Source organism: Petromyzon marinus, chromosome 1, assembly GCF_048934315.1.
Source record: "Petromyzon marinus isolate PM22_M1 ecotype Great Lakes invasive population chromosome 1, UKy_Petmar_22M1.pri1.0, whole genome shotgun sequence".
Taxonomy (NCBI): Eukaryota; Metazoa; Chordata; class Hyperoartia; order Petromyzontiformes; family Petromyzontidae; genus Petromyzon; species Petromyzon marinus.
In genome coordinates this window covers 5,959,922-5,981,972 of record NC_133667.1, presented here as the reverse complement: position 1 = coordinate 5,981,972, position 22,051 = coordinate 5,959,922, and the positions used below count along the sequence as shown (strand labels likewise).

General features: G+C 44.1%; 1 protein-coding gene across 2 annotated transcripts in view; it reads left to right on the top strand.

The window, feature by feature from the left end:
- LOC142906670 (uncharacterized) overlaps positions 1 to 12,318 on the top strand; it is a 248,209-nt gene extending 235,891 nt beyond the window's left edge. For both annotated transcript variants that reach the window (XM_076054965.1, XM_076055016.1), the window contains 6 exons: positions 225 to 351; positions 2,568 to 2,618; positions 3,467 to 3,508; positions 3,940 to 3,966; positions 7,173 to 7,266; positions 9,470 to 12,318. In XM_076054965.1, the coding sequence (XP_075911080.1) occupies positions 225 to 351; positions 2,568 to 2,618; positions 3,467 to 3,508; positions 3,940 to 3,966; positions 7,173 to 7,266; positions 9,470 to 9,501 (373 nt within the window). In that variant the 3' untranslated portion in view covers positions 9,502 to 12,318. The remainder of the gene's footprint in view (positions 1 to 224; positions 352 to 2,567; positions 2,619 to 3,466; positions 3,509 to 3,939; positions 3,967 to 7,172; positions 7,267 to 9,469) is intronic.
- The last annotated feature ends 9,733 nt before the right edge of the window (positions 12,319 to 22,051 follow it).

The window sequence follows — 22,051 nt, the reverse complement described above, 5'->3', positions numbered from 1 at the left end:
GTGTCCCAGGGTACATTGGTGTACACGTGACAGACTCTAACGCGGCAGCCTCTTGTTTGCCACTAACGTACACTTGGCTTACGATCTGTACACTTCACCTCAATTGGTCATCATCTGTTCTGAGGAAGGAATTGATTACACATCTAATAAAGTAACCGGTAAAAGATTTAGAGCGGTAACCATTCACTCGAGTCCAGTGTGTAACGCGCTGATCTCCCCTCCAGGTACGCCTCCTCCTCGGACTACATGAGTGAGACGATCACCCCCACGACAGCAGCTAAAGCTCCCATTGGCCAGAGGAGCGGCCTCAGCCCGCTGGACGTGCTCAGAGTGCAGCGCAAGTACCAACCGGTTTGTCACTGACCATCAATCTTCACTGAGCTCACATTTTCATTTTACATGGACATAGCACTGTGTTAGAATCGGAGCCATGCAACACGTCAAGGTGTTGCCAGTTGTGGTGCAATCACCACATCGGAAGGATGATTTCTAGTTGAAATCATTGCTTTGGCCTTATTAATGTCTGTGGGAACTTCTCAATCGGATGCAGGCTGGAATTAGCTCTCCAAAAATATTGGATGATATTTTTCTGCATTCATTTGCAATTTTAAAGTGTAATTCCTCTTGTACAGGGACACCTTCGCTAAAGAAACTTCACCCTTTGTGTATTTTTCCTGAAACGTACGACCTGCAGCTATGAAAACTCTGTAGTGCATCAGTTGGAGTTCATATTTTTGTTATTTTGACATTACAGTAGAACATTCAACATGCTGTGGGGGCGTGACGTTTCCCAATAGCTTAAAGCCACGGATGGAGGAGAGTAACAAGTCACCCCTAGAAAACATTACCCACAAATTACTCAACAGGGATTGCGAGGCGTGATTATCGCCCCTCCTGGCAGGCATTCCTACTTGTAGGCCGCATAGGGACAGCTGTCACTATGGGCGCTCTTTGAATGTTTTGAGTAGCTGAGGCATATGTGCACCATTTAAATGCAAATATTTCCATCAAGTTTAATGACATTTAATGAATTGTAATCATTTGGTTATTACTCAGAAGACTGTGTGCGTGTGTTGTGAGTGTACGAGTCGGCAGTGCTTGTTGAGTCGCTGCTTTGGTGCCTGTCTAGAGATGAGCCTCCCCCCCTCCCACCTGCGCTCGATGGGGCATGGCCACACTCGCACCTGAATACACGCAAGGCCTTGCTCATTGATTCTGCTCTAATTGCTTGTCTTGTGCGTTATGATGTTTGTTATGTTGTGCTAAATTTAATGATGCATGCTTTCTTGGGTTTTCAATCAGGTGCTGATGGTTTTATCTGTTGAAATTAGTAACAGGAATTGTCTCATAACTTACCCCAATGTCCCTCGCACAGGAGACGGTATCTCAATGGGCTTGCACCTGCGTCTATATAAATGTAATTGTTATTGCCGGAGGGTCTTTTGGCAACAGTGTCATGGACCGTTCACCCCTCACCAATGTAAAACACTGGTGGCTGTAGCTGCTCTGCCAACTCCTGGTTGAGAAGGCAGTGGACAGCGCTAGGCTGGCTCCATCTACTGCCTTCTGCTTGGCTGGTTGTTACATTTTACTGGTAAAATTAATCTGTATCTCACATTAAATAAATATTTCTTGTATTCGGCTCATTGTAGATAATTAGTATTTGGGGTTCGTGTTAAGTGAACACAGCACATTATAACCTACACTCACCATCATCACCAATTGTCTATCCACTGCTGGATGAAGGCCTCTCCATTGTGTCACCATCTCTCATGATCTTGCACTACAATCCATAAACGATATCACTCTGTTTCCATGGTGGTTGTACTCTTGGATGTGTTCCTCGCTTTGGTTGTTATCCCATCACCAGTCTCATCTATCGGCTATCGCACTTCTAGCAATGTCTTCAGTTTGTCTTTGTTCCCTGGTCCACGTGTTGCTGTATTTGTCTCTCAGTATAATTCTATGCATGCATCTCTCGATGCTTTGCACAATCTTCAGCTTTTTTTCATACTCCTTGTCAGTGATGATGTTTCTGACCCATTTTGTATCATGGGTAATGTGGAAAAATAAATTAAATCACGACGTTTCGATTGCAACACAAGCAATCAGTGAAATATCATACTATATTAGAAAAAAGTTTTGTTCACTGGTTGGCTGGCTAGAGGGTCGTGTCCAAAGGAGGTGCCGGCTGCTGGTATTATTTTTACACACCAAGAACAGTTTTAAGCATGGCACTGCCACTCCTTATTCCGTCACCTTTCCGTGAAATAGTTTTCTTCTCGAACTTCAGCCCTATCATTTACTAACATTACCGTGAAAAAAGCACCTTGGAGACAGATAATAGTCTCTTTTGATGTTATTACTCCAATCCATATTTCACAATTATCAAATGTTGCTGTAAATAGCCTTGGGGCTAGCATATAGCTCTACCTGACACTTCTGATTTGTATTTTGTGACTCTCTGCTTGCAATATCAATGTAGTGGCTCCTTTTGAAATGGTATGGCTAATCTATGTTTGGTTTTACACACGAAGTTGTTAATACACATTACTGTTTTCTTTCAGAACCTGGCTGGTGTGTCAGAGGACAGAGCCTTGAAGGACGCTGTTGCTAAGGTATGGAAGTGAAGAGGAGTGATCAGCGCGAGCAATGGGAGTGAATCTGGGTGTTCGTTATTCATAATTCACCCTTCACACGAAAATCAACAAAGCACACACCTCTAACATTGCCCAGCAGCAGGAGCAGTAAAAGCCATGCACGACGAGACTCATCGAGTCCAGTGTGTAATGAGACTTGCGTGTTCAATAGACAATCATAAACATACAATCCGGAGCAGTTTCAGTGAAAAAAGATACTTTTAATAGTTCTGTAACCTATGTTAGTGCAATGTTTTTATTAAATTTGTGGAGTTAAAGGGCAGTGTTCTTTATCAAGAACCTAACAGAGACAAGGCTGCAAAGCTTCAAGATAAATGGCAAAACTAAAATCATATTCAACAGGCTAACTGAGCAATCGGATAGATATATAATTGAGAGACAAATAGTGGAACACATGGCTCAGGGAAAACACGCAAGTAAGAGAAATCAAATACATCTTTCAGAAAACTAAGTGGGCTTGGGGAGGACACGCTACAAAAAGGAATGATTGCCGGTGAATGAGATTAATAATGGAGTGGCAGCCAAAGGATGGAACATGCCGGCAGGATGTCCTCTGTTGAGATGGAGTGTTGAGATCAGCTCGCGTGGAGGAGATAGATGGATTGTTTCATTGTGAATTCGGGAGAGATGGCCACAGCTGGCGGAGACCTTCATCCAGCAGTGCATGGTGATGAAAAATACTAACATTTTTACATTGAACATGATTCCCTGCTTCAACTGAGCCATACGCTGGCTCTAAATCAGGTGCAGTGCTCTGAGTGTGAGGTGAACAGCCGAGGGTGAACGTGCGGTGTGTTTTCCTCCAGACGTCCGCTCTCTGTGAAACCCTGGAGGAGCCTCCTCGTCCGGTGAGTGTTCCTGAGTCCTGGTGACTTGCACAGCGACGTGCGCCTCGCAGGAATTCACGTTGTTGGTCCCTGTTAGACGGTACACATGGTGGTGGTGGTGAAACAGCCGGCCACAAGATGCGTGGACACAACCTCGATAGGATCTTGTTGGTGGGACAGGGAACACCCACGCTTCCTTTCACCATTCGAGTCGCAACATCACAACTTTCCCAGTAGCTCAGGCGTTGTTTTTTGTAACTGCATCTTGTAAACAAAAGTTAGCACGATAAAGTGCAGTGATATTATCTTTGTATACATTAACATTTTAAAGTAGCGTTCAACGTATTTTGTAATTAGATTTAACATGCTCCTTGCACATTGTGGTTAACTGTGACACTATGTTGTGTATGTCATTGCGAGTTAAGTTACGATATTGTTGCTTTTGTTTGTAGACACAAGATGTTTCAGCACAAATGGAGGTAAGCGTGTTTGCACCACAGGGAGGGAGAGGGAAGCACGACACGCAGCACTGCAGCCTGCATGTGTGAACAACATGTGTGGCCTAGCATGCATGAACAATCAGCAGTCCCCCACACCCACGCCCACCTACCTGCCTTAACTTGGTGTTATTTACGTGTAACTTTGTGCAGACATTTACATATTCCTTACCATGTTGCGAGCGTATGCGCGCACTTAGTAGATTGCAGAGCGTTCATCACCCAGTCGTGTCTGCATGGCTTGTTTCACTGTACGCGCTACATTGAGAACTCGTCCAGCATGAGGGGATGTGGGCGACAGGATCACCGACAAGAGGAGTTCCCTTGGGCTACCTGCAGCCGTCCATATTTTCCAGGAGCTTGGCCATGCCGCTGTTGCTCACCTTTATTTCCATTGCATTTTCATTGTGGACCTGTCCCGTGCTGTCATAGACTTGTCACAATTAATGCAGACCGGGTTCCACAAGGTGATGGAATGGCATGGCAATTGAGTTGGTTTCCCGTTGCCTTCTCCAACAGTGTGTTTTAGGTGACGCCATCACACAGTTTTGTGTTATACCTAGGGCAACTTTCTGCACTTTACAGTCTAATATACTGCACATACCTAAGCCACCAATGGCTGTGTTACTACACTAGTGTTATGGCTCAAGTAAGTTTTAATATTGGTCATGCTGGCCTATCCAATAGGGCACCCTTAATGATTATGGTGAAACGATTAATTACATAATTCATTTGATGCTCATGATACATGAAATCATGCGTGATAAATTATTATTATTTAAATATATTGCAGCCACTAGAGACAGTACAGTGCATCACAATATAAAAACAATAATTGCTTCTCGAATCAAATTCAACCAATCGTGACGATTCTTCAGATTCATACTCTTTGGTTCTATTCTGTAAAGTCACATAGATAAAAAATAAAATAACAAAAATCACGACGTTTCGGCCACAACACAAGTGGCCTTCATCAGGTGAAGGGACCGTGCTGTCATGAGGACATGATGTCATGAGGACAGCACGGTCCCTTCACCTGATGAAGGCCGCTTGTGTTGTGGCCGAAACGTCATGATTTTTGTTATTTTATTTTTTACCTACGTGACTTTACCGAATAGAACCAAAGAGTATGGATCCTTGCAGTCACGAAAGCTTCAAATCTAAGATTCTTCAGATTGCCATGGGGCAGAATCATTACAGGCTGTCACCTGCACAGGAGCGATTCATAGGCAAGGACCAGATCAGCTCAGTTATAAGGGGAGACAACTGCTCGATATTTGTGAATGTCGTAGCAAACACCAGCGGTGAGGCGACATGACAACTTCCATTTTAACTCCTCATTATGGTTCGCCAGTATTGCTGACACTGATAGTATAACCTACTGCACTACAGTTACTCGGGTTGCCAAACACAATAGCCCTCAGTAGAAAGGGGAGCCCCCTTTAAAAGATGAACTGGTGCAGCATGAAGATTACTTAAGATAACCTCTCAGGAAAATCTCTGATGGCTATAAAATGTGTGCTGGCCACCGTGTCTTCAGATGCAGTTTTATTTCAGCACAAAAACTGCAAATAAAATGTTACTGCAATAGTATAATTTAAAAGTCACATACGTTAAGGCGAAAGAGAAATAAACCATGCAACGTGATTGCAAAACCTCACAATGCATTTCCTTGTAAGGCACATGAGCAGAGTATGATGCGTGTTGACCCACACAGACACGCAACTCTTTCTTAGTCCCATCACATTCTGCTGCTTGTGTCGCTGGTCCGATCGTGTGATTCAATGTCATTCACAAAGTTGCGTCGGAGGCGATTATGCACAGATCGTTTACCCCTTGTCATCATCATACACAGTGCAATCCCTTGGTGTTGTATATTTCAACAACATGCAAAAATGTGCACTGCGTGTACAAAAACTTTATGCATTATGCAAAATCACGAGTTCCTGAAGATTTCAACTGCCCAGAGCATTTTACTGTCATCTTCTTGTAAATGTGGGTTTTATGTGGGTACTCCGTTTCCTCCTACATGAAGCCAAACACTCATTCATGTGTTTGGCACGTGGGTCACGGTCCGGGATTTGTCACTATTAGCCATGTGTGCAGTAGATGCAAGACAAATACTTTTCTAACGCCTACAAGGCATACATATAATGCCTTTATGAAAGCGTTAGTGATATAAGAATACCAAGTGTACTTATTATTAATGGCTCTGTGCAAACATCCCACTGTTGGACTGTTCAAAAATAGAAATTCAAGTGATATTTTCCTAAATGATAATCCCTGTTACACATATAATCCAACAATGTTTTTAATCTGCTTCACTGTGACATGTGCATTTTCCTGCTGTGTGAAATGTTCACGTGGCAAAGTTGTCACAGTGGAAACCAAGGACATGCGGTCAGGAGAGGCAGGGGAGGCAGAGCCTCACCTGTCATACTCCAATGAAAATAGCTGTTACGAAAAGTAAAAAAAGAATCAAATGAAATAAATATTAAGAATTTTCCACTGATCTGTGTTATAAATGTAGTTTCTGTACAATTCCAATCATTTTTTATCATCAAAATCGCCAAATTTGCGGAGCTCTTCTGCAAATACAGGAAGAGACGAGAGGTGAGGCAGCGACGAGCTCAGCCTCCCCTCTGAGTGCGCAACTCCTCAGTAATTGGATGGAACGCGGGCAATAAGCGCGTGCCTGTTACTATCTCAGTATGTTGCCAATGTGATGTTTGTAGACCCCTTCATTTCATGGCCTCGCCTTGCATACTCCAGGTAACTTATTTCACGTATGTGTATAAATATATTTAGGCTCGCTGGTCTCGTCATGAAACTGAAATGAAAAAGCACCAGGGGAGGCAGATATTACATCTGCCTCACTGAGGGGGACGTGTCTAACATGCCCCCCTCAGTGAGGACACGCCCCCTCCGTGAGGCCACGCCCCCCTCAGTGTGTGAATCTGGCTCTGACACTAGCCAGTGCCTCCCCAGCCATTGACCTCACCGCACGTCACTGGTGGAAACTTGTGGGCGTAGATGCACAGTAGTATTGAATGTTGTCCATCTCAACACTACTGAGGCCTATAATTGAGAATCATCTCTACTCCGCTAAATGAATGCACATCCAGAGAAACAGTCCATAGCATATATATAACCTCTGCCTACATTTGTTCATCGTGTTCTCCCAATAGATAATTGAGCAGCTGGTGATGCAGCACTTACAGGGGCTCCTATTGGAACACATGGAAGCAATGAAGAAAAAAAAAGAAGAGGAAGAAAAACGAGGTAGAGAGTGTGTGTCCCCACACCCGGGCTCTGATGATAATGGAACTAATCGTGCGTCTATGTCATTCCTACCTCCCCTTGCTACTGTTGAGTGCAGGTGCCTGGTGAGTATTGTATTAGCGTCAAGTCCGTATCACATGAATAGCTCTCAGCATCCCATAGCTAAAATAAAGAATCGTTCTATAAATCAATCTGAATGGTCAATGTGTATAACACATTGTGTTGTATGATACAGTTCAGACTATTTTAGGAATGTCTTAAAATTCACAAATGACTCACGAAACAAATACTTTAGTGATACTGCATTGGCAATGGTGCATGAGCACAATACAAACCCAACGTATTCATCAATAACACTATCCTATAAGGCAAAATATATACTATAGGCAACATTTAAAGTAATGGCCATTTTTCAGGACATCGAAGAGTTACTATTATATGGTCATTGCCAGTCAAATCTCTCTGCCAATGTTATTGATTTTCCATCAGACACGATGGGTAGCACAACGCTTGAGGCTGTTAACTCGCTGTGCTATCCCAGCTGTTGTCAGTCACTAGCGAGACACAAGCCGCTTTTGTGCAATTGGGAATGAAGCCCCAGCTGCATCACATTGTGATTGAGGCATGATATGATTTACCCTACTGGTGATATGGAAACTTGTCACGGTTTGAGGTAGTGCTTAGATTTAAGAATCAATATTGTTCGTCTCATACTTTGTCTCATTTGTGTTGTTTCTTAATTGTTCCATCTCGTGTGTACAGTTTTGTTAGATCCATTTGCTTAAGAGTAACATTAAACAGTTTTTGCATTGGTGTTGTCATGGAATCGCACACGCATGACCCGATGTGTGCATCGTGAGTGTAATAATTTTTTACCCAATGAATAATGTATTGTTACATGTCTGATATATCTCGTGTGTTGCGTATACGTTCAATGTGGTTAGCAAACAGTTCGGGTTGGTAATAATTCATCCATTCTCGGGCTCACAATGCACATCGAATCACGCGTGCACTGTATGTGTTGTACGTTGTGGGCAGCAGAGGGCAGTGCAGAAAATCCCATTGTACTTTTATGCTTCTGCATTTATGCTCCCCACCTTAACCAGCCCGCACTGTCTAGCATGGTGAAGTATGGTCATTTAAACCCCATGACGTACATGCCTGGGGAGACCCTCATCCAGCAGTGGATGACTGCACATATACAGGATACCCTTGAATAAAACAGGCTTATCGTTCACGGTTTCGATCTATCTCGGACAACCTCTTTGTGTACCATTTAGCTACCGCGGGGGTTAGTTTTGGCCTTTCGCTGTCAGCGCCACCTTTGGCGTGCAAGCATCTTGCGGACAAAGACCCCCGTTTAGCCTTAACTGACTGTTGGGGAATTTTGATGTGAGCGAGAACCTATGACGGCCAGCACTACGCATTTGTCTCCCCAGTAGAGATGTTAACACATCGCATCAGGTACTTATTTGAGGCTGAGTCGACATAGGGGAGGCCCAGGACTGATTCAGATAATCGTCAGTGCTGTTGGGCGTGAGCGGGAATCGAACTCAGGTCGTCGGGTTTCGAGCAGCGTGCTAACCATTGCACTACCGCTCCCCACTCGTGGACAAACACACAACAGCTTTGGATAATCATCAACGGTAAATAAAGTATTTATTCAGTATTTATAGTCCTTATTGTCTAGGATCGTTTTTTGTATGGTTTATTACATATTTCAATTGTTTAGTTTTGAGTTAATTTGGCATAGAGACAGTGCTTATTTCAATTGTGATGTCTATTTTTGGTTGCCGTGTACCTTATCCCATTGTTTCGGGAAGGCTTAATGATTGAATAACGCGGTTTTGGCTTTCGCGGTACTATCCAAGAAAGTAACCCCCGAGATGTTCGAGGATCTCCTGTACAACAAACATCCAACTCCTCCCAGTGGTTTCCGTTCGTCTCCATGTTAAGTTTAACAAATACGAGTTACCTGTCTCATTTAGTGCATGTGCTGCTGCATCAAGTGAAGCAGTGGCTCAGAGGCTGATCGATATTTTTGTGCTGCCTATATCTTCTAAGCAACTGCACAGGAGGTGCCAAAAGCGTGACCTTGCTCCAAATAATAGCAGCATTGTTTGAAATATTTGCGCCGTTACAAATGCAAGTGCCCTTCACGTCCGCCAACTGCGTTGTAATTGCTTTTTCTTCTATTTTTCAGCTCGGGAGAAGAAGAGCTGCACCATTCAATAGTTTTGGACAAGTGCCCATGTTCACTTCTGCCTTGTTAGGATGCGCTACAATTACACATCTTTACTTTACTCTCTCCAAAAGTTACGTGATTAAAGTGGTTTTACAACTCTACCACTAATGAATGCTCTCATATACACGAACTCGTCTACAAAATACAGCAATTGGTGGAAAATCTTAAATTATAAACAGATTAATGTAAACCACAACTAGTACTTGTCACAATAAAAAATAACATAATTAGAGCACACTTGTTCCCACAAAAGCATGCTAGTGCGCAATTTCCATAAAGACTTGGTAATCCAGTCAAGTAAATTCCAAGTCATTCACCTGTGTAAAGGTGCACTGATTATGCTCTTTGCTTGGATAAGTCAATTCGTTTTTTGGAGTTTCACTTTAGATTCATGATCCCTTTAGTTGTGATTAAACATTTATACAGAACTCATCTAATATGTTATCCTATTACCCACTACTCTTATTATCCGTGGCACCTGTAGCATCTGCAAAAAATGTTCTTACCCAAGTCCTTTTCTTCCTATTATCTGCAAAAGCTGCTTCCTATTGTAAATCATAATTGCTTCCTATTGCACCCCATATTATTCGTAGCTAAATGGAGTCATGGCAAATTCATACTTTTACCCGCAGCTTATCTACTTTTACCCGCAGCTTATCCGCAATGTTTTAAAATCTATATGGAGCTACAAAGAAAACAATTATTGCGCCAAAGTCCAGGTTTTTCTTTTTCTTAGAATAATTTTGCTCATGCATAGTATTCAATTTTGTAGCGTCATAGGTCATGACGTATTGCCAACTTCTGCTGCGCTTAAAAAACTCACCCCTCCCCAAACCCCCACACCTACTGAATCACGATGCTAAATAACTATTGTAACTCCTGCTAAACATCTGATTAAATATAATTATATTTCAATACCTGTGGATATCTATGGGTTATCTGCAAGTATTGACCACCCTATTTCCCAGCATGCACTGCACTCCAGAACTCTTTGATTATCCGTGTATTTTTGTGGATAAGTATAATTGCGTGGCAATTTCATTTTATTCGCGATTACATGAAATTTTACCCCTGTGGATAAGTGGAGTAAAACCACGAATAGGATCCGTGATAATGGTCCCTCATTAAAATGGATGAGGAGTTATGTATTAATATGGATTTATACTGTTTTAGATGCTTTTTTCTGTTTCATTGGGGAATTTCTATATATCTTATGGATGACTGTATTTACCTTGGGAATATGGTTGTGGTCTTCTGAACATGATGGGATGTGTATTCTCATGTGAAAGGGCACTATATATGGTAGGAGACAACACATTCCTTACCTGCAGAGTTCTGTGGTGACCTTGGTTTATGCACAGCAAGAGGCACATTGAGATATGCAGGCAGAGAATGAAGCGGCTAGCTGGTCTAGCAGAGTGCGATGCTGAGAGGAAAGTCACAGCCCAAGAAACTGCAGGGACAGGAGTGCGGTGTCGTGCCCATTGCACTGCCGATACTCATGGAGCGGCTCGCTGGAACAGGGGGCTTGAGAATTGTGTTGCTTTTATGAGACCTTTGCCAGTAACAAGATAGAGTAATAGGTTTTTACCCTTTTAGCTGGCACAAAAAACTGACACCTTTATACAAGGGATCATGTTTGCAATAACTACAACACAAGCAGTCAAACATGCAAACAAAAAGAAACAACTGATAATGATATGCACTGTCCTTGAATTTGATTGGCCCACACCCGAAACGGCTTTTCTTAGAGCCTAGTCTCCACTGGTGTTGGACCAGATGACACCATAAGGTGTACAACTCAATCAGCGCACTATCAGAGTATTGAGAGCTCGGGGTAAGCCTTTACATTATGAGACCTCCTTTGCCAGTAACAAAATATCTTGTTCTAAGAAAAGCCGTCTCGGGTGTGGACCAATCAAATTCAAGGACAGTGCATATCAGAGTTTCATTTTTTTTGCATTTTTGACTGCTTGTGTTGTGGTTATTGCAAACATGATCCCTTGTATAAAGGTGTCAGTTTTTTGTGCCAGCTAAAACGGTAAAAACCTATTACTATAATTGTGTTGCTGTTTATCTCATCTCAGTCTTCGTTCAAGCTTCTTGTCATGGATAAGAAAATCTTGAAAAGACATCGATAACGGTTCATGTATGTTCGCATGACTCTCCTGTGTTATTGATTGGTGGCACCTGGGTACAGAACTCGAAACATCTACAACATTTGAGCCAATTCAGACAGTATCTTCGAAAATTTGTACATGTAGACAATATTTAATTGTTGGTGTGGGTTTTATTTAAGTCCGTATAAGCAGGTACGTACCGTGCTCATTGTATTGGCTTGGTCGCTCTAGGGCAGTGGTTCTTATAGTTTTTGGATCCACAGACCCTCAACCCTCAAAACTCTTTCGCGGATCACCTTGTACACCAATTGTATAACTTTCAGTTCTGGAAAAGAATTGTGGGATGTTAATTAAAAAACCATAACAATTAGCTTTTTATTGAATGATCTAAAAGTAATGCAACCGGCAGTACAAAATGTAAGTACAGTACAAAATAGAGGGTTTTGTGAAAAGGATCGCCGTGTCTGTGACAGTTCCGTGGACCGCCCACGGCCTTGTGGTCCACGGCTGGGAACCACTGCTCTCGGGAATGTAATTCAAACCGGATCAGTGCCTTGTGTTAACCTTGTAATCTGTTAACCTCATCAAAATACGCTCGGAATTATGCGATGTGTATTTTAAATAATTAAGTGTACGAGCATATGGATATAATATAACAATAAAATGCTCTGAATGTTGCTGTGGAAATCCTGTTTGTGACGCTAAGTGTTGTGGAATTGACATGGTCTCATGTCTCAGGTCGACTCGGCTATTTCGGGGTTGCATGACGAGAGCGTTCATTATCAGTGTTTACCTCACTTCCTCTCTCTCCTACCTCAGTGCAGATTTCACTGTTTTGCGCGTGGTGTAACAGGTTTCTACATTTATTTTGTTTAGCCAGGTGAGAACTCAAAAGACAAGGATAGTGGCATTTGCAAAAGTGACCTGGGGCATTCGTCTGCCAGTGGGGGTGATGATCGCTGTTTAATCCAAATTGAGTAATTTCCATGGTAATTTGCTAGTTTGCCAAATCTGAATCCTTATGCCAGCACAGTGGCCTGCTCTTGCCAAGTATAAACCGGGGATCTTTAGCATCCACTGTGAAGGAGATGGCGCTTACGTATGGTTAATACATCCAAAGTATTATCCAGGAAGGCGACTGGGCTCGAACCACAAACCTCTGCAATACTTTCACCCTCACTGGACACTCAGGGGCCAATTCCTGTACAATTTAGTTTCATAATTTTGAGGATTCTACACCTTATAAAAGCAGTTAATGCCGGCTTTACAAGACTCAAGAAGTACACAAAAAACATTAGACTGCAATATCCTGTTCTTTTTCATGGCATTGTGAGAAATTAGGAACGCGAGTTAAAACAATGGCACGTGACCATTTACATTATCTCTATGAAGAAGTAACAGTGTCCACATTAATCTGAAACGAGCACAGTGCACTAAACGCACCGGTGGATGATGATGCAGCGCGCCTGCACTCTGCCATGGCCAGACAGGGCCCACATGCAAACGCAGCTTTAGCAGCCTCGTTTACCTCCAGTCGTCTTTACAATTAAAAATACATATCTTGAGTTCACAATTCATTTAATGGTTATGTTTAATAGTATCTATGCATAAAATATACGCATTCATTAAACTATTGGATAGTATGACATCATTCGAGCTATGAACACTCCACTGCTGGATGAAAGTTTCCCCAAACTACCTTCACCTTGGTTCTGCGATGCGACAATCCGTCTCGCCACTGCACCCGAGCCGAGTTCCTCGCCCCGCCTGTGTGCTGGACAACCTCTCGGCCGTGTTCCCTCCTTGGCTGCCACTTCCCTAATCGTCTCAGCCACCCGTCCCGTCCGTTTCCTGCACATGCCCATTTGAATAACCATCAATATGGTGTCTGAAGCTCGTGTTCTTTTAAGCCACGTGTACCTCAGTATCTCGCTGCTGGTCTACGCATGCACCTCTCCATGCTTTCTTGCATGTTCAGATGTTTATTATTCTTTGTTAGTTTCATTGTGTATGTTCCATGTCGTAGCAACACGCTCCAGCCCAAAATGGCAATCAACTGGAGTAGACTGTGAATATGTTGATGCGGGGTGGGGGTTGTAACTGGAGTAAGAAGTCGAGTTCTGTGGCTCTGACATGGATAAGCGGTATCGCTCAACCACAATCTCAAATTCACAACCACCGTCAATTCACAACCACCACCAATAACCCACTAACGTTACAAAAACAAGTCACGCTCTACTCACATTCCAATCACCGCCCCAAATCCACAACCACCACCCTTAATTTACTTTGCTTACAAGTTGGCGAGTGTCTCAGGGTGTATGTAGAGCAGGAGTGTAGTGGTTGGTGCACTGTGATACGAACCCCAGTTTAATTCCCGCTCACGACCAATACAATCTGAGAATAATTGAATCAGTCCTTTAAATGAGTACAGGTCTCTACTTACGATGGAGATGCGTTATGACGACCCCATCATAAGTCTAAAATATCGTAAGTCGAAGATGGCCTGGCCTAGCCTACCCAGGAGTCTTAAAGAATGGTGATAATTTAGCAAAGCAGAGCAATTTACAGTACCGTACTGTATAAACTATATACTGTATATATTTATTAATCGCAATACTGTATTGCACAGTAAAATTTAAAGTAAAAAAACAAGGTAAATTCTTAGCCTACCAATATGAACTGCAATTTAATATAAAGGCGGAAGGTGCGTACATCCCGGCAGCGTCCCAACGTGCAGGATCGTACCTCGTACGCTCCTGCGTTTGCCTGCCGCGCGAAATTTAAAATATTTTACAATTTTGTCGTATCGCCATCGTAAGATCGAAATATCGTAAGTCGGACCATCGTAACTCGGGGACTATCTGTACCTGGTGTGTACACATCAGCACTGGGAGACAAAGGCATGCGCGTTTGCGAACAGCGCTTGCACCAGCAGTCGTTAAAGGCGATACGGTTCCAGCTTACGGATCTTTGATTCCAGCTTAAGAATCTTTGCGTCGTGAGTGAAGTATCTCGTGGTGAGTTTCTCACAGCGAGTGTAGTGAGTGTTGCAGGCGGAGGCACAGAAACGATGACAGATACACAGAGATGGCGAAGAAATTCGAAGACACGGAGACCCACAGACACAGACGACAGAAAACTGGACGTAATAACGAAACAACAAAAACCTATATCATCAGTGTGTTACCTGCGATGAAGACATCAGATCATAAGCAGAAGATGGTTGGTTGTATCACAGGCATCGAGAGGCTCTTATCCAGCAGTAGATCGATCAATGCACGTATCTCCGTGTGTCTCAGTGACTGTGTCCTCGTTTCTCTGAAACTCCTTAACTCTATCTGCGTCTGTCTCTGTCTCCATGTGTGTCGACATCTCCGCCTGTATCTCTGTATCTTATCTGCCTCTCTATATCCGCTTGTCTCTGCATCTCCGTGTATTTTCATGTTCGCTGTGTTTGTATCTCCCTGCCTCTATATGTTTCTATGCATCTCTATCGGTATCTACGTCTCTTTGCCTGGTGTTTGTCTCTCCCTGTCTTTGTCTATCTCCGTAGGGCCCTCTGCACCGTCGTCCATCTCTCTATCTTGGAGACAACGCCAGACTCGTGGTCGAAGTTTGTAAACAAATTCCATCGCGATCTCTGGACGGCAGATGCTGCCAACTGCAGGGGCGGTGCAAATTTAAGGATCGCTCCCCGTGTGTACCTTATGCAAGTCAAATACACAGAACATCAACTATGCTGATGAATATTATGTGGACCAGTGTAACAAAGAATCGCCCGTGGCGTCGTGGACTGAAGGAGCGCGACTGGAGGGGGAGAGGAGGAGTCCCAGGAACGTGGGGGCGCTGTGCATCCATGAGCCTCACGCACAGGGTCACCTCGTGTGGGCACGACGCAGCTACCAGCGTCGTGATTTACCCTCCCATGTGTCACGGTCTCATTCTACCGCTCCACAGCGGCCTCTGTCGGTGTCGACGTCGTCACCTGTGGGGGCTTACGCCGTAGACGCGCGTCCTGTGGTTGGGATATTGCAGCGGGGAGGCTTAGAGAACACACAAAGCGAGCGCCTATGAAGACCGGCACGGCACACGAGGGAGTGGGTGGCCAACAACACGCCCGGCCGCCTTTGTCTCCCTAGTGGCGATGTTTTTTTACACATACCCCTAGGTACTCAATTGAGGTTGAGTCGACCTAGGGGAGGCTCAACCTCAATTGGGTACCTAGGGGAGGCCCAGGACCGGTTCAGATAATCGTCACCACTGGTGTTGGCCGTGAGCGGGAATCGAACTCTGGTTGCCAGGTTCGTGGCGCAGCGCGCTAACCACTACACCACTGTTCCCCATCTAGAGAACACACACGTACAAGTACTATGTATGTGTTTACTTCTCTTGATGAGCGATATTTCCCATTGCTTTCTTGTTTGCAATAAAAACAGCACGTAGCAAGTATACACGTGCCAAATGCAAAAGTCATGCTTGATGCAGGAGTAATAAGTGTCTTACTGTCTGAGTCAGACATTTGCACGTTAACGTAGCGATTGGAACATATGGTAGGAGAGGACCTTCGTAATAGAACACGGCACGTGGTGGAGCACATTTGTCAGATGGAGGGCAGGTCACAGAGACGTTAATGCAGTGGCCCCAAGAGGTCAGTGACCAAGGGAAAGACCCAACGCCAGATGTTAGGATACCGTGCACACGCGGGATCTATGGAGCATGCTGAACCTCGTGTCTGAGAGATGACATGCAACATATAGGAATCGGAAATAACACTTTTGCAATACAGGATGTGATGCATTCATCATAAGTTGCATCATAAATTATGAGCATAAATAAACCGTGTCCTTCCTGAATCATACCGTCCCGCTGCATCAATAACAAATAATTTGACTCTAAATGGTATCATGACCAAACAGCACGCAATTTTAAAACAATACCAATTATGTACAGCAACACACACGCTTATAGCGTCAGTTAACCAGATTGCTTAAAATGCGTTGATTTCATTTGTCAGTGCCAGACATTGCCTGCTCTTATTGAACGTGCCTCTCCACGTCACATCGCGCATGCTCAGGGCCGTGTGTGTCTGCATGTGTTTGTGTGCTGCGCGTGCTCCTCTCCTCGCTCCGCCTCTTCACGACTCCCGTGTTGCGTTGCGGCGCGCTTCTTTGTTCCTCAGTGCACCATGCCCCGCTCTGGTGCCGCCCGCACAGTTCAGAATTTGAGTTTCAACGGAATGTCACGCTCCCCTCCTGCTTTGAGCGTGGCTAGCAGAGGAGATGCACCCAGGAATGTGGCAGACAGTTTCATGCAACGTACTGCTTCTCTGAAATCGACTGCTGCCACCAATCAGAATCGGTTTGGGGCTCACGAGGCTTGGCCACGGGTGAATGGGCGTGACATAACCGCGGGTGTGTAAATGGAGATGGGGAGGTTTGGGGGTGAGGGTTACGGTTCGGTCTACTGATTGGCTGCAGCAGCATTTCTCATCTCAGAGCAGCAGTCCGGTTTTTGCACCTCAGTGCCCAGACACGTTAACCGCATCACGACACGTTTTGGCAGCGTCTGGCACTTCCCAGTGCGCAGGCTGTCAAATATTGATGCTACTTAAGGTAACAATGATGTGGTCATATATGTATTTCTTTGGCAAGTAAACGTGTATTATTTAATAACCCACTCATTTCAAATGGTCGTCGTACAATTCACTGTTATTGGCCACGTGAAGAAATTGAACCTGCTAAAGTGATGTCAAGTCTGGTGATACCGACACGTTGAATATTTAATCTGGGCTCATGGTCAAAATTAGTGATTCCACGGCGAAAGATTTACACGAAACATTCCGGTATACTGTGTCAGTCACGGCAATGAAAGCCCAAATGATGCTTCATGCAATAAAGTTGTTCCTGTGTAATTCGACATATGCGCACTGAATGTTCCGTTAACGCAAGTGTTCCTTTGTCAGTACATTCCATGTACATAAATTTCCCTGATATACGAAGGTACACTGTATAGCAAAAACACCAATCTCAGGCAGACACTATCACATGCCCTGAGCTTTCAATATACATTTTCGCTGAAATAAAACGTGTGCGAAACAGATTTAGAACATTGTAACGCTTTTAAAACAATGATCTCACCAAGACCAAGATAAACACACACTCCTACTTATAGCGAAAAAATGTGTTAAAGACAACTGGAAAATCTACTCAATGTATAATTGGATCTGAGAGAATAGAACACGATCATTTGCAGCTCCACACCGAGTCGTTTAAAAAAAGCAAATATAGCACGTGCACTGTTCCGTTATTTGTATGGATGATTAAACACGGTTCAACATGAAGACTGTATACTTAGTATTTGACATTTTTCACATGCAAATTTAAACAATGCAAATTAAGCAACATCTCTGTTATCCGGCATCCATGGGGAATGGAGGGTGCCGGTTAATCAAAGATGCCGGTTATCTGAGAGTTATACGTATGCTTCACCAAATTTCCAAGTTCATTCAACTTTTCAAGAAATAAACTAAGTCGACATTTTAACTATGATATCAGAAATAAAATACTCTTTTACAGAGGTACTCACCAGTCAGGTGTAGATCATTCTAAGTTGATTGTAGATAAGCAGTGAGGCCGTTTAGAGCACAGTATATACAGCAGTACAGGGTTGCATGTACAGATCTTTAATAAGCACACAGCAAGATGCCAGATGGCTGCCGGAATTTTCGCGGATACGTGAAGGAATATTTGTATTGCAGTCTGACAGATGGTGATAAATAGAGCATCCCCGGTGGTAAAGTGCCGGATAACAGAGATTTATCTGTGCATGTTTGCACAATAAAACCCCAATGTTTAATGAATAAGATTCAATTTTGTTTCTACATTTATAGTTTTACATATTTTTCATATCTATTTATTTTTCCAACGTAACACTCCAAAACAGGAGCGTTCATACAGAACAAGAATGTGCCGATGATCGCATTGCTATCTCTCAGAATAAATATGGTACAAGCGTATGCCATTTGTACTTTCAGGCGTGTGTCAGATGAGGTGCATGGGGATGGAAGTGTAATGTTGAATGGACATCCGAGTGCAATAGAGATTATTCACAGCATTACCCGGCATCGCTTTGTTGTGATACAGTCGGATATCGGCCACCAAAAAGCAAATGAGATGAAGGTGGACACACGAGTGCGCATATCAGTACCAGGGCAATCAATTCTCATGATATGGATACGTTTTGAATCTATGCCTTTTACAATAAAAATGTAATGTTATATAATCAGTACCATTAATTTCCCATTAGACTTTGTTTAGAATTTAGTTATTCATACTTTTCTTGAGAAATTCACCATGAATGTAATTGTTGCTTCACAGATGTGTTATGGTAAGGAGCTACTCTTGAAGCAGCAGCGCCAGGTGTGTGTTTAGCGAGTGCATCGTGACGTTCCCACGTGGAAACGGGAATATATACAGAGCGTGATGGGTGGGTCTTTGAGTCAGCAGATTCTCAGTTGTCAGTGTGGGCATTGCCAAGCGGCGATAAAGACAGTGGCTTATTAAGAGTGGGGGCACGGGACTTGTTGAGAGGAATGTCTCCCCTCTTCATGGCCCGGCACCTGTGCCCCTCCGGCCCGTGGGCCGCGGTGCGGTGACGCCGCCTGAACACTCGGGAGTGATGCCGCTGGTTAACCACTCCACGGGGTGGGAGATGTTTATAGGCTGATGCGTGACAGAGAATAACCACACCACGAGGTGGGAGTTGTTTACAGGCTGATGCGTGACAGAGAATAACCACACCACGGGGCGGGAGGTGTTTATAGGCTGAAGCGTGACAGAGCATAACCACGGCTTATCGGCAGCCTACAAGGAAACCTGGAAAACATGAGTAGGGGTGATGCATTTAAATGCATTCTAATTCTGGTTGTTCAGCATAACGGAGTCTTGGCTGTGTGAAGTCAACGTGCACCTTAATCTAGAACGTGCACCTTGCCCAGCACGCCGATAAGAATGGCACCAACAAACGTAGCATACATTCCAAACACGTGGTTTGTGCGTGTAACACTGAATATTCATTTTCTGTCCCAATTATCACTCATGCCTACGGTGCTTTGGAACCCTAAACAATTTGGAAAAAAATATGAATCTAAATTTGAAGTTTCCGTGACTGCAGGGATCCATACTCTTTGGTTCTTTCGGTAAAGTCACGTGGTAGGTATAAAACAAAATAAAATAAATCACGACGTTTCGATCGCAACACAAGCAATCATCATCAGGTGGGAAAACCACAGCAATATATTTTTTTGCTGAAGTGGGACTCGTGGGAGAGATATACCGTGGTAAGAGGTTATATAGGTAAGAGAGAGGGGGGAGGGGGGCAAGGGAGGGGGGGCAAGGGAGGGAGGGCGTTGCGTGGACGCTCGAAGAGGGGGACGCTGAGCTAGGACGGGGGGAAGTGGGCGGGGCTGTAAGTGGGAGGCTGAGTGAGCTGGGGATGCGCGGGGGGGGGGGCTACAACAAAGCAGCTGCAGTACCAATAAAGCAACAACACCAATGCAGCAGCAATACCAAATGGCAGCTACACCAAAATTAACAAAGATCCTACTAACAGCCTGACTACAAAAAACAACAATATCATTACCAGTTCGACTTCTCTTATCGAACCAGTCAAACGGCTCTCCCTAAAACCTTCTGCTTCTAGACCACCCAGATTCTATGGTCTTCCTAAGATCCATAAAGAAGGCACTCCACCCCGGCCCATCGTTTCCACTATCAACTCACCTACCTACAAACTGGCCCGTTTTTGGTCTGATACCTTGCTTCCATTCACTGGCAAGACTACCGCAGCAGTACGTAACTCAGCTCACTTGGTCTCTCTAATCAAGGGCATTTCACTGTCCCCAGATGATCGTCTCGTCAGTTTTGATGTGGTTTCTCTGTTCACCAAGGTTCCAGTGCCTGCCACCTTAGCAATAATTGAAGATTTAGTCCAACTGGGACTGAACCCTGATATTCCTACTTTGGTTAGGCACTGCCTTACCAACACTTACTTCACCTGAAATGGTACTTTCTACAAACAAAATGAAGGTACCCCCATGGGTTCCCTCTTATCACCAGTGATAGCGAATGTTTTAATGGATAAATTTGAAACAGATACCATCCAGACATCCACCCTACGTCCTTCCTTGTGGAAGAGATATGTGGATGACACCTTCGTCATTTGGCCACATGGCCTGCCAGCATTGAACCAATTTCGCAACCACATTAATTCCATACACCCATCCATCAAATTCACCATGGAAGTGGAGAAGGATGGTAAGCTACCATTCCTGGATGTTTTGTTTGAGAAGAAACCTGATGGCTGTTTGGGACACTCTGTCTACAGGAAAGCCACCCACACAGATTCCTATCTGAAACCTGATTCCCACCACCATCCGGCACAGAAGAATTCCCTCATCAAAACACTACACTATAGGGCCCACTGCATTTCTGACCAACACCACCTAGCCAATGAACTGGAACACGTACACCAGGCCCTTAACATGAATGGATATTCAGACCGCATTATCCACAAAGCGGTCTCTCCAACCATGGAGAAACAACCCCCTGAGACGCCGATCAAAACCATCACGTTACCATACCTAGCAGGCGTTACCAAACAGATTGCCAAAATCTTACACAAACACAAGATCCAGGTTCGATTCAGTACAGTACACAAAATTCGTGATCTAATCCTAGCTGTGAAGGATGTCATTCCTGTCATGCAATATCCGGGAGTTTACAAACTAAGTTGCTCCTGTGGTGATTGTTACATTGGGGAAACGAAACGGCATGTCTCGGACCGTGTTCACGAGCACAAGGCAGATTTTAAACACGGCAGAACCAATACCTCCGCCGTAGCTGATCATTGCTATAACGCTGTAGGCTCTCATGATATTGTTTTTTTTTCCGAGACCAAGGTGCTCTGCAAACCTTCGGGCTACTATCAAAGGTTTGTTCATGAAGCCATCCAGATATATAAACATAGACATAACTTCAACCGAGAAGATGGATACAAATTGAGCAATCATTGGAAGGATGTTATTAACTAGGTAAAACCTTTATATACTTTATGGTTGTTCCATCATATTTACCGGGCCCTAGTCTATTTTGCCGAGTTAATTGCATCCCTAGCGTTTGTAATTGCTGCTGCATTGGTGTTGTTGCTTTATTGGTACTGCAGCGGCTCTGTTGTAGCCCCCCCCCCGCGCATCCCCAGCTCTCTCAGCCTCCCACTTCCAGCCCCGTCCACTTCCAGCCCCGCCCACTTCCCCCCCCCCCGTCCTAGCTCCGCATCTCCCTCTCCTAGCGTCCACACCCCCTCCCTTCCTTGCCCCCCCTCCCCCCTCTCTTACCTATATAACCTCTTACGACGGTAT